Source organism: Schistocerca serialis, chromosome 5, assembly GCF_023864345.2.
Source record: "Schistocerca serialis cubense isolate TAMUIC-IGC-003099 chromosome 5, iqSchSeri2.2, whole genome shotgun sequence".
NCBI lineage: Eukaryota > Metazoa > Arthropoda > Insecta > Orthoptera > Acrididae > Schistocerca > Schistocerca serialis.
Window position 1 is genome coordinate 377,700,966 of NC_064642.1, and position 13,558 is coordinate 377,714,523.

General features: G+C 41.8%; 1 protein-coding gene across 1 annotated transcript in view; it reads left to right on the plus strand.

Annotated features, from left to right (window-relative positions):
• The window catches only part of LOC126480678 (peroxidasin), a 221,510-nt gene that overhangs the window by 171,122 nt on the left and 36,830 nt on the right, over nucleotides 1–13,558 (plus strand). Inside the window, exon 17 of the mRNA XM_050103902.1 lies at nucleotides 12,451–12,808. Coding sequence (XP_049959859.1) covers nucleotides 12,451–12,808 — 358 coding nt within the window. The remainder of the gene's footprint in view (nucleotides 1–12,450; nucleotides 12,809–13,558) is intronic.

Genomic DNA, 13,558 nt, shown 5'->3' on the forward strand with positions numbered 1-13,558 from the left:
CTAATGTTTACATATTGACTAGAAAATTCTACAATCATTTAGGTGAAATGAAGAAGAATGAAAAATGTACACAGAAAGCAGGATGTGAACCTGCAACACTTCACTAATGAGACAGCGCCTCCACAGACGGCCACGTGTCTGTGCCTTTCATTTTACCACGTCCTCTGAGCTTTAACCACCTTTATGCTGTTACTTCATATTAAATCATAACAAATCCGACCAGAAACGATTTTTTGTGTAAATCTTCTGTGCACCAGTTCCTTGAAACAGCATGCTCTCATATCATGCACATTATCATTATAACTGATAGTACCAAAACTGCCGCGTTTTCGAGAGATTCTCAGTGTGCCAGGGCTTTGGGACACCACATGTTATTAAACTTAAGTTACATAATAGCACCCTCCAAACAACTGAAAACTGGAGCCCAGTCGAGCTAAACTCTTCAGAACCATGCCGCTAAACCTCATCCACGCGGAGCTGATCCACAATTCATGTGTAAGCCTAACAGTATCGGGTATCTGTTTGAAAAACAGCACTCTTTATCAGCATTCTACAACAATGACTGTCAATACTTAAATCCGTGTAGGAAATATTTGAGATTCATTCTGATAAATTAAGTTCTGTAATACATTCATGACAAATATGTTTTAATATGCTTTTTGTAGCGATTCCTCAGAATATATAACTACAAGTCGTCCGGGTTATGATGGCAACGTAATGAAACTACGTACCCAGAGAGTTTATCTGCAAATAATGAATCAGTCTGTCGATGTTTCTTAACTATTTAGTCGTCAGTTACGTGCTGAATATTATGTTGATTTAAGTTTTCACTACTTTCCAACTTCAATGTGCTTGGTAACGACTACGAAAAAGGCACATATCTTGCCGACTGTAAGCACTTATTGTACAGAAAGCATTATAAGCTGCCAGTCTGTCAGCTCACACACTGTTGATACGGGGAGTGCAACAGAAGAGACAGGGATTAATGCCTAAGGTGCTCTTACTCAAGAGGTAAGCTCCCAAGGCAAACAGCTGAGCAAGAAAGCTATGAAAATAAATGTGTTCGGTAGAATTGGTAAACGATCGTTAACAGACTACAGAAAATACGATTTTAGGACATTTACCTGTTCTCCGAGAATCGCATAAGAGTTGTATTTATGCTTCCAGTAAATCTTAAACCGACTCCCAGGTATGTACACGCCAAGTAAAACAATACTATTGGAAAATTGCAGCACGAGCTTCTGACGCGTCTGTAGAATCGCTCACTGTTTCAGTTTGCCGTAGTTTCTGTGCTAAACAGCGCTTAGATTTTTCCAAACGAATTTCGTTATTTTTTGCTTAAGAAACAGCAATTCCTGATTCAGCTGCCAGATTTTATCTTACCGGCCGCCAGCAGTATAGAGTGATACCCACCTTGCGATTCCAAGGGGCGCCGTCATTCACAACGGAACTTTCTCGAAAATGGAGCCGCTAAGAACAATGTCCACAGAGAAGCTTATCTCCACTGGAAGATACACCAAATGCACTCTGAGGTCATTTGGCTGCCTCTCTCCGCCACCGACGACTTCTTTTTATGGACATTACGCGCAGCAATATCAGTAAGACACATAATGCTCCGGAACTGAAGATCCAGATAGTAGACTTCGCGAAAAAGCACGTCGTCGCTGAAGGACAAAAAGGTTCAAGTCTTCAAGAGAGAATCTGTGAATAGATGTTTCGATCGAGACAGATAGTTCTAGTGACTACAGAAGACTAGGTATTGCTCCGCTGTACCATTTAATAATCGAGTACAGATATCAGAAGAAACTGAAAAACTATACACATGCTTAGGATTGGGGACGGCATATAAGTGATAGCTCCTGTTGGTTGGTTGGTTTGTGGGTGTTGAAGGGACGTGACTACAAAGGCCATCGGTCGCTGTGATAGCTCTAGATGAAACAAATTTCTAAGGGATCTTTAAAGTTGTGAATTTGGTACCAAGACATGGATAAAAAAATGTAAATTTGCTCAAAAGACACAGAAATATTCGTGTATCCAAGGAATCAGAACGAAACATTCAAATTAAAAGAAAAAAAAATTGAACGAACAAGATCATATAAACATTTAGGAAATAATATAAGTGACGACAGAAGAAGGAAAGACATAAAACCAAGTATCGGGAGTGTCCATGAAGAAAAGGAAAATACTAAAATGAGAGAAAATGTTGATAAGAGCTATCTTCCGAGCGTAGCAGTTTACGGTAGTGAAACATGGATAGCAACCAAAAACGAAATGAAATCTCTTGAAGCGTTTGAGGTTTGGTGGTGCAGACGACTGTTAAAGATGAAATTGACGCATAGAACCATCAACTTGGAAAATCCCCGACAGAACTCCTTAAGAATGGTCATTTAGGAGTGCAACAGAGCGAAAAAGACAAGGGTGGAATGGTCAGAAAAAATGACACAACTTTTTCGTCGTAAATGTCCTAGAACGAACATTTTAAGGAAAGGTATCAATTGTAATACTGCAGTTCACAGTTATTAAAACAAACTATCCAAAATACTGGAGTGTCTAATTCTGAAGCGGAAAAGTTACCTTCTAACAGGTACAGACGAGAAGCTACCAACCAATCGAAAATTGTTAGTTAAGAAGAAGAATGTTTTTTACCTGTGAGTCAGAACGTTGTACTGTATAGTTCCATGTTGTTTACGTAAGAACCCTGAGTTGAAGATGATCGAATATGATCGAAACTACTCATACTGGAAATGCAGTGCAACTGAGGCCCAAAAATAAATAAACAAGTCTGTACCTTTAATGCTTTTCTGATTTTATACGGATTCTTGTTCACAGAGTTGTCTTGATTTGACTGTCCCATTAAGTGCAGCATTTGGCTGCATGTAAACCAGGGTACCATATTCCACCACGAATTGTTATCATTCTGTAAAAAAATGGCTCTGAGCACTATGAGACTCAACATCTGGGGTCATCAGTCCCCTAGAACATATAACTACTTAAACCTAACTAACCTAAAGACATCACACACATACATGCCCGAGGCTGGATTCGAATCTGCGACCGTAGCGGTCACGCGGTTCCAGATTGAAGCCCCTAGAACCGCTCGGCCACATCGGCCGGCTATCATTCTATACGAAATCAGAGTATGTTTATTTCAACGAAAATAATACTTCAGCTATATTCATACAAAAGAAATGAGACATCTTGCATTACTATGAACACTGTTAATGAACAGAGCAGAATCGAGATTACGAACATTTCATCCTAATGACTGGTTCGGCCGAAGACATGTTCGGATGCCAATGTAGCTTCGTACACGTCCACTACATCGGCTGGTATGTAAATGATTAGAGCTGCAGTTCTCTGTGGTAGGTAGCAGTGCATCGATGTTGTTCGTTTTTATTGTTGTTCCCAGTACTGGTAGCGTATATGCTGTGTCTGAACGACTTACAAGGAGACGACGCGTAACGTGTGAAACAGCGTTATCAGCACCTGACAGACTATGAAAGGGGCCTCATACTGGGTCTACATTTGGCCGCCTAGTCGAATCAGATACTATACAGGTTTGTGGGTCATTCTGATGTAACAATGGTCCGATATGGATCAGCATAGGAACGTGACGGAAGGTGTAGTCGTCAAGGTTCCGATTCATCATGCCTAACCACCACAAGGGACGATCGCTGTTTTGTGCACTCAACACATCGTCTGCCATCCGAAAAAACTTTAAAGGAATCCCTGCAATATTCTGTTCATCCCGAACCATTTGTCGAAGATTATCAGCATCTGTTGTGTCAGTGTTCTAAGCTTCCAACGTAGTAGTTACTTTAGGTTTTAATCAATGAAAGAGAACCCGTATTTCCCACCCTGATTGGGGGCCTCCATACCCGAGAGGCCATAATATACGATTCCTTCAGTGTGTCTCTGAGAAGGACTATTATTTCGACCGTTGAGGTTATAATGTGTATACCAAAGTCATCTCATTAAACTATTCCTAATGTCGAAATATCGATTTTGATACACAACATTCTTAGGCATCGTGAATAATGTGTGTGCTTCTACTTAAACACTTTTAACAAGATAAACTCCCCATCCCACCCTCCTCAGATATACAGGTGAGAGGCTCCAGTGGATAGTCCTTTAAAAACGGAAGACAGATCAAGCATGAAAACAGGAAGAAGGCATACTGAAAGAAAGCAAAATAGAAACAGTGAACGGTCCAAGGACAAGAAGTGCAATACAGAGCAATCTCACAAAGCAATGCCGTGGTCAAGGTGTTGCACTACCTACCGAGTGAGCCGTGTTCAAACCTCTCGCGTCTCAATTTTTTTTTCCCGCTGTTCGCTGTATTGAAATTTGTGTATGTATCGTAGTGTAAGGTCCATTTGCAACAGCGAGGTGTAAGGAAGGGACCTATAATGACAGTTGATTCTGCGAAACCACTCTATTGGCACCCGAAAGGAAGTGGCTTTCGAATGGGAACCGCAAAATTTGATGACAAGGTGACAGGTCAACCGAATCCTCCACCGGTAAACAGGTCTGGTGTGTCATACACGGCATTAGTGACAGTACGTGTGAAGTACGACGGGGTTATCTTACCGAAACCCCTAATTTGTACGCCTGATGAGTAAGTGAAATATGTCTCCTCACCCGATATAGGTGGTCGTATGAATGTGAATAGGTCACTCCCAAGTAAATGATAAAAACATAATAGTTTGTCACGTTAGCTGCAACAAATGAACGCAAGAGTTTCACCATCATATTCTTTCTCTGTTCTCTGTCAAAACATGTTTTTAACGTTGCATTTCATTTTGGAAGTTTTGACTCTCTAATTCCTTTGCTGTAACATAGTCACACCCGTTTATTTGTTGCTTTCATTTCTGTGAGACGTCTGTATCGTATCTCGCCTGCTCTCACCGTTCATCATATTTACTTGCGACAGCAATGTACTCTTACCCCATGACTCATATTCTGTAATCGATGCATGGTATGACAGCTGCCAAGACTACAGAAAGAGAACAAACGTCTCAATGACCAGACGGAAATTTCATAATGTTGTGGGAAAATAAAAGATATGAGACAGTTTCGAACACGTCTCTCCCGCTTGACAGTCCAGTACCGCGACCACTTACCCACGCCACCGATGCTGTTTCACGTTCCTCTATATTGTACTTCCTGTCCTTGGACCGTTCACCGTTTCTATTTTACTTTTTTTTTTCACAGTTCAGTACATCTTATCCCTGGTTTCATGCTTCATCCATGTTCAGTTTTTGATGGCCTATCCGCTGGGCTATTATACCACTAAATCTGAGGGGGTGCGACGGAGAGTTTCCCTTTTAAGAGTTCATCACCATTAGGCTTGCAGTAGAAAAGCTTCTCTGCCACTAAATTTGCAGCGCTATTATTGATCTTGTTGCTGCAAGTTGTAACGGTGACCTGCTGAATTAGTTCGTTGTCCAGGAACAGGAATGCTCTTATCACTGAGTCGGGGAAGCAGCGGATGTAGTTCCAGTTTTCGCAAAAAAAAAAACCAACAGAGATATTTACTGGAATACAAAAACCTTTGTTTAATACCTGCTCTTCGACTTCTTATTACAAAATGTCTTATACAGAGTGTAACGGTCATAAGTGCAAATATTTTGATTGGTGACTGAGGACGGTATACTGAACAACATTTAATTAGTATATATGTCATTTACAGAGTACTGATTATGGCCATTACTATTCGTATGTATTTAGATTGGATAGTACCTCCAAGTACATGTAGCAAGAGCGAGCCATAGTGCATTTTTTTCTCTCGACAGCAGGTCAGGTTGTGAAGTGGACCCGAAGCGTTAGTTTATAATGACAGGTGTAGTACATTTAGTGCTGCAGTACATCATTGCAGAAAACATCAGGCCGTGAAGTTTGTGGCGTGTTTTTGGGAAGACTCTTTGATGCAAAGAGAAAGCATCCAACACACTGATTTGTGTACATGTTGAAGTACAACATATAAAAACATCTGCACTTTACCCTTTAGACTCTGTATTCTTTAGTCTTGAACATACGTGACAAATAATTCACTTCAGTTTCTTCTTTATCATCTTTACTGGGCTCTAAGAACAAAATTTCATCTTTAATATCATACATTTACAGTCTAGAAAAATTTACAGCATTCGTGTCAAAATTATGGATATGTCGTCACAGAGTGACGCTACTTCGTACATGGATATCATGACTTCGTTATCAGACGAGAATGAGACTTTGGCGTCTATACAAGAGACGAACGTGTAAATGTAGTTGTACGATAGCCCCAGTACCACGTTTGGACCCTATGGCGAAGTGAAATACGTAATTTACTAACACATTTAATGTCAAGTTTAAGTGTTGTCATCAGATGTTTTTAAAAATATGTATCAGAAGGTAATTATTAATAGGGTAAACGTATATATTTATAGGATACATTTGCGGCTTGAACGTATATTGTAGGAAGTGCAAGCGCCTAAAATGATATATGAAGAAAAAGGTTATGTTCATTATAATGTACAAAGAATAACAGTGCACCAATTACTAACAGTAATGAAAATAGTCATTCGTTTGTTGTTCGATTATACAGGTATGCTAAACGCTCTTAGAAGACTGACTATACAGATCCTTTTCTGGTTAACGATCGCAGTTGGGTCCGCTTTATTTCAAAACTATTTTGAGAGCTTCAGAGGTAAATTGGAGCCTCCTACAGCACTTATGAAGTGTGTTATACTTTATACTGGTTGGTTGTGCCAGGTCGTTTCGTGGTGTAAGGAATCCTTTCAACTGACCAAGGAACGGAAAAGACAGTTGTATATGTATGGACATAAAAATATCGTGAAGTCTGTATTGATTGAGAAACTTGTCATGAAAAAGCATTCCTGTTTATGCTGTACTGTTCAGAATTTGGATTTCGCGGCTATAATTCCAGATTATATAAGGTTATATTTTTCGAAGAATTTGTCTGGAATAGGTGGAAGCAGTATGTTTGTAACTTGAAGCGTATTGTAGAGTAATGTCAGCGGAGATGAATCAACTGTTGCGTTGACGTGGAAGCTAATATGCTATAAGTGTGAGATGCCGTTTGGTTTCCTTACTTTACAGTTATATTTGGCTGTTTTCTTTCCGAGATTCAAGGATGTGGGAACCAAAAGTATGGGTAATAACCGAAGACTTCTACTACTACACAATTTTGCAGCAGAGTGATTCGATTTGGAATTCTGTGTAAGTGCGACTAGACAGCTACAGGGTGCTGATCAATGGTGAATAATTAACTCTGTCTCGTGGGTCATAGCAAAGCCAATTAATCAAATCATAATTTCACAAGTATAGAGAGCAGACCAGGCTAAGTCAATAAAGCGTTTTCTTTACCGGCTGTAAGGGTAATTTCGTCGTGAAGGGAATTCATGTGTACTACCAAATGGTATCTGATGTTCTTTGATCTTTGTGAAAACAAGAAAGCATTAATCGTTCGGAAATGTAAGGCTGTGCATTTTTCACAACGCAAAAACGTAGTATCCTTGGTTACAGTGTCAAACAGCCACAACTGGAGTCAATGAAATGAAATGATCGTATGGCATTTATTGGCCGGGATATACCCTGCGAGGTTCGGCCACCGCATTACAAGTCTTTTTAGTTAACGCCACTTCGGCGACTTGCGTATCAATGATGATGAAAGACACACAACACCAAAGTCGAACCCGAGCCCCCTTGCTCTAAAGGCGGTAACGCTACCGCTGCGCTACGGCAGCGGACACTTGAGTCAATCAGGTCATATTAATACCTGGTACTAACAGTTCCTGGGTGTAACAATTAGGTGTAAGCAGGTGGCAGACTTGATTGGTAGAATACTGGGAAAATACACTCACGTTAAAAAGGAGAATACTCTGGCGACGCATTCTAGAATATTAATCCAATTAATTAATGCGATATGATGAAAGGAGATGAATAAGTGCAGCACAGAGGATGGCAAGTTTGTATGGCTTACGCCGGAGCGTCACGGAATTACTGAGGATACTAAACTGGAAGAGGCTTCACGAAGCACATCTTTTTTCATGGACCAATACTAGGTGATGAATGTAGGATTATACGATAGTATCCTACTATTTGGTTCCTCAGTGACTGAAAAGACAATATTACATTAGTCATGACGTGGACAGTGGCGTTTATGCTAACATTTTACCTGTGCTTCATGTGGAACTTGAGCAAACCTTCGCGGAGTACCCTCTAAGATGCACCTCACCGTAGTCTGCAGAGTTCAGAAGCCCGTATCTTTCAAAATTCTGCCAGATGATCTCTCCAAAACAGATTTTCTATAATCAATTTGTAATACTGATTCTGAAAATTACTGTAATGTAATTCTATCACGTCAGGATTTTTCACAAAATAAGATCAAACATTTTCAAAATTTTATTAATTGAAGTATAAATATCAGAGTAAAATCTCAATCAACGTCTACCTTATTACATTGTTTTATTTTTAGGTTTACACCAAAAATATTATAAGCAATAAGTTTCTTTAATTACATTGTGAGTGCCCTGTAACATTTAATTTTCAAACTTAGCTCTTAATTTCATTTTTACTGTCAATCTTAAATGTTCCACAAAAGCTCATTCCATTTTCTCAGTACCTTTTCCCCATCTGCTTAAGGTCCTGGTGAAAGTGTTTTCTGTTCACTGCAATCTCCCATACTTTCAGGGAAGTAGTGAATATGCGACGATAGCAAGTGGACTTATACACTCATGCCACTGTCCTGTTTCTTAAAATTTCTCAAGACGGTTTTGACCATTTTATTGTAATTCGGATGTCACTGATTCCCTGGAAAGTTTTCAGTAACAGAACTGCAGATAGTCCATGCATCTTTTTCTCCAGTACTCATTACGTCCTCATATTCTTCCTATTTCGTAGCCGGCCTTTGTGACCGAGCGGTTCTAGGCGCTACAGTCTGGAACCACGCGACCGCTACTGTCGCAGGTTCGAATCCTGCTGCGGACATGGATGGGTGTGCTGTTCTTAGGTTAGTGAGGTTTAAGTAGTTCTAAGTTCTAGTGGACTGATGACCTCAGTAGTTAAGTCCCATAGTGCTCAGAGCCATTTTTTTAACCTATTTCGTAAATGCGCGTAACTGAAGACCAAAAAAGCTTCCAACTTCGGATTTTTCTGGACTGTTGAAAGGAAATTTCGTGGGAAGTTATTTACAGCAGGATCCATCATTTGGAATACTCCTTATAATCTGCTCCATTAAGCCGAATTTGATACGTGGTAGTGGAAACAGTATTTTCTGTGACCTACCAGCGGTTCACGCAAAATATACTCGTATTTAGTACCAGGCACAAAGGTGTCATATTTGGTCACACTTTTACACCGCTATGTTTTAGCTTTGGCCGAATAATCCACCAACGTGAAAATCATGGAATCTTCGTGTAGGCCTCTTGCTATCTTAATAAAATTCCTGAAACTCAAGACAAATAAAGAAAATAAACTTTATTCCTTAAGGAAAAACCTGTACGTGACAGAAAAGAACTGGTGATACGGAGGTGGGAGCAGCTGTACAAACCGACAGTCCAGAAAGTTTCGAGAAAGAAAACAAACGTTAAGACGTTAATTTTAGTGCTTCAAGAGTTGTACTTAGTCAACGTTCAACTCGAGTACAAGGCTTAGAACGATCGTACAACCACCCGAAACTGTCAGAAAAGTCCATTGAGATGATTGGCGCACATCGCATTTACACTTTCATCGGTCTTCGCGAAACATCGGAGACTCATTCCGTACTTTATTGCTTTGTGGTAGACGACACCTATGACGATATCATCAAGAAAATGGTCGTCTGCGTTTTCCAGTTCAGTTAGGTAGTGCCAGGTATCCACGTGTCGTTGTTTTTTGTTCGGGAGTCCAGGTGTGCGGGACAAATTTGCACGTGCTTTTCTGTTTTCCAGAACTCTCAGGAGACTATCTTGAGCACTTGATGTAGGGATGTTCAGTTCGTTGATTAATTATGTTTAGTGACGAAACAACATTGACACACGCAGCCGAACGTCCACTGCTAAACAATGCCTGTCCGCAGCTGACTGATAGAAGAAACGTCTGTTGTTAATTCACGCTGCAACCGAAGCTACTGCGCTGACATCGCTTACACTGATGTGATAGAAGTAATGGGATACATCCTAATACCGTGTCGGACTTCCTTGTGCGCGGTGAAGTGCAGAAACTCGACGTGACAGGGACTCATGTCGTTGGAATTCACCTGCGCAAATATTGAACCATGCCTTCCAGAATTGCGAAAGGGCTGCGGGTGCAGGATTTTTTGCACGAACTGACCTTTCGAGTATGTCCCATTAATGTTTGATGGGATTCATGTCAGGTGAACTGGGTGGCCAAATCATTCGCTCGAATTGTCCATAATGGTCTGCCATGGCGCATTGCCATCTAAGAGTCCATCGTTGTTTGGGAACACAGCGCCCATGAAAGGCCGTAAATGGTCTCCAAATGGTCTCCAAGTAGTCGAACGTAACCATTTATAGTTAATGATCGATTCAGCTGGACCAGAGGACCCAGTTCACTCCATGTAAACGCAAAACATATAATTATGGAGTGACCACTAGTTTGCACAGTGCCTTGGTGGCAACTTGGCTCGGTGGCTTCGTGAAGTCCACGTCACACTCGAATTCTACCATCAGTTCCTACCAACTGAAATCGGATTCATCTGACCAGGCCACAGTTCTCCAGTCGTCTAGGGTCCAACCGATACGGTCACGAGCCCAGGACAGGCACTACAGGCGATGTCGTGCTGTTAGCAAAAACACTCGTTCCGGTTGTCTGCTGCATTGCCCATTAACCCCAAATTTCGTCACGCTGTCCTAAAGGATACGTTCGTCGTACGTCCCACATTGATTTAAGCGGTTATTTCGCGCACTGTTGCTGGTCTGTTAGCACTGGTAACTCTACACAAACGCCACTGCTCACGGTCGTTAAGTGAAGGCCGTCTGCCGCTGCGTGGCGGGAGGTAATGTCTGAAATGTTTTACTCTCGGCAAACTCTTGACACTATCGATTTCGGAATAGTGAATTCGCTACCGATTTCCAGAATGGAATGTCCCATGCGTCTGTCTCCAACTACTATCCTGCGTTCAGAGTCTGTTAACTCCCGTCGTGTGGCCAGAATCACCTCGGAAATATTTTCACATAAATCGTCTGAGTACAAATGACAGCTCCACCAATACACTGCTCTTTTATACCTTGAGTACGTGACACTATCACGATATGTATATGTGCATATCGTTAGCCCATGACTTCCGTCGCCACAGTATATACGCCAGGAATTAAATCGGTCTCGGTACTCTTTGGACAGGTGGTGTAGAGAAGGAGGAACTATACAACCTCAACACATTTTCTCGTTTGTAATTACCTAGCACAGTCGGAGACTCCGACATACACTTTGATGTTCCAGGTTTTTTCAATACTCTTATCTCTGTAAGGTCACGATGTAGGAAAATAAAAAGAAATAGCACTCGTACAATACTTTTAGATATGTACCGGGTGATCAAAAAGTCAGTATAAATTTGAAAACTTAAACCACGGAATAATGTAGATAGAGAAGTAAAAATTGACAGACAAGCTTGGAATGACATGGGGTTTTATTAGAACCAAAACAAAAGTATTGCTAGACGCGTGAAAGACCTCTTGCGCGCGTCGTTTGGTGATGATCGTGTGCTCAGCCGCCACTTTCGTCATGCTTGGCCTCCTAGGTACCCAGACCTCAGTCCGTGCGATTATTGGCTTTGGGGTTACCTGAAGTCGCAAGTGTATCGTCATCGACCGACATCTCTAGGGATGATGAAAGACAACATCCGATGCCAATGTCTCACCATAACTCCGGTCATGCTTTACAGTGCTGTTCACAACATTATTCCTCGACTACAGCCATTGTTGAGGAATGATGGTGGACATATTGCGCATTTCCTGTAAATTACATCATCTCTGCTTTGTCTTATTTTGTTATGCTGATTATTGCTATTCTGATCAGATGAAGCGCCATCTGTCGGACATTTTTTGAACGTTTGTACGTTTTTGTTTCTAATAAAACCCCATGTCATTCCAAGCGTGTGTGTCAATTTGTACCTCTCTATCTACAATATTCCGTGATTTATTTAGTTTTCAAATTTATACTGACTTTTTGATCACCCGGTATATTGTAAACTCGTGTGTAGGTTGACATTTCCTAAAAGATGTAAACACTGTAGTAATAAGATTTTTGCTTCTTATCGTGATGTAAACTTCGAATGCTCATCTTAAGATGACCGATTATGCGGTTGAAATTAGTAATGACTGTTTTCTACATTGCGACCTTAGATAAACAAAGATTTTAATAAAATCTACAGCATTCGTTTTCTCGTGTATTTAACCTGATGTTCTGTGGTGACTGATCCAAAACGCCGCGTGTGGTTTTCCGTTGCAGCCCATCCCCGAAGGGCACGTGCCGCTGTCGAAGGCGTTCTTCGCGCCGTGGCGGCTGGTGGAGGAGGGCGGCGTGGACCCGCTGATGCGCGGCCTCTTCTACGTGCCGGCCAAGCTGAAGGTGCCCGGCCAGACGCTCAACACGGAGCTCACCGAGCACCTGTTCGAGGTGGCGCACGCCGTCGCGCTCGACCTGGCCGCCATGAACGTGCAGCGCTCGCGCGACCACGGCATCCCGCACTACAACAGCTGGCGCCGCTTCTGCAACCTCTCCGAGGCGCACACCTTCGACGACCTGCGGCACGAGATCAGCAACCAGCAAGTTCGCGACCAGCTGCAGCGCATCTACGGTCATCCAGGTTTGCTCTACAGTCTCGAGTCACATCTACTGTCAGAGAATTCTTCTCCAAAAAATTGTTTGCACCACCTGAATATCTGCGTACTCGTATGATCTGGTATTCAAAGAGAACAGGAAATAAGTGAGGCACCCAGAAGTAGGTGAGGCAACTGAGAATTCACGGGCTGAGAGGGTATGTGATGATATTTCAGTTATTACAAAATCGAGCCAAATTTACAAATGACTTGGCAGTACGGGCTCATTTGTCAGTATGAAGCTGCACCTTAGTTGGCCTAAATGCTTGCCCTGATTCGATCGACGATGTTCTCTTGTGAAAAAGGTGGCCCACAGTTGTTGTAACTGGTCTTTCATGTCTTTGCCTCTGGCGCTGGTAATGAGTTGACGTCAAGCTAGATCCACAATTGCTCTATCGGGACAGATCTGGGATCTTCCCGGCCATGAAGTATCTCAGCATCACATCTCAGCATCACCCACAGTTCATAGTGACACCGACAATCTGTGGACGACTACTGTCCTCTTGAAAGATGGCTCGACAATACAGTAGCATGATAGGTACCCCACGAGGACACAGAATGTCCGTGAGGAACCGTTATGCCAACAAATATCCGTCAGTAAATGGTGTATTCAAATAGTTCTGAGCACTATGGGACTTAACTTCTGAGGTCATCAGTCCCCTAGAACTTCGAACTACTTAAACCTAACTAACCTAAGGACGTCACACACACCCATGCCCGAGGCAGGATTCGAACCT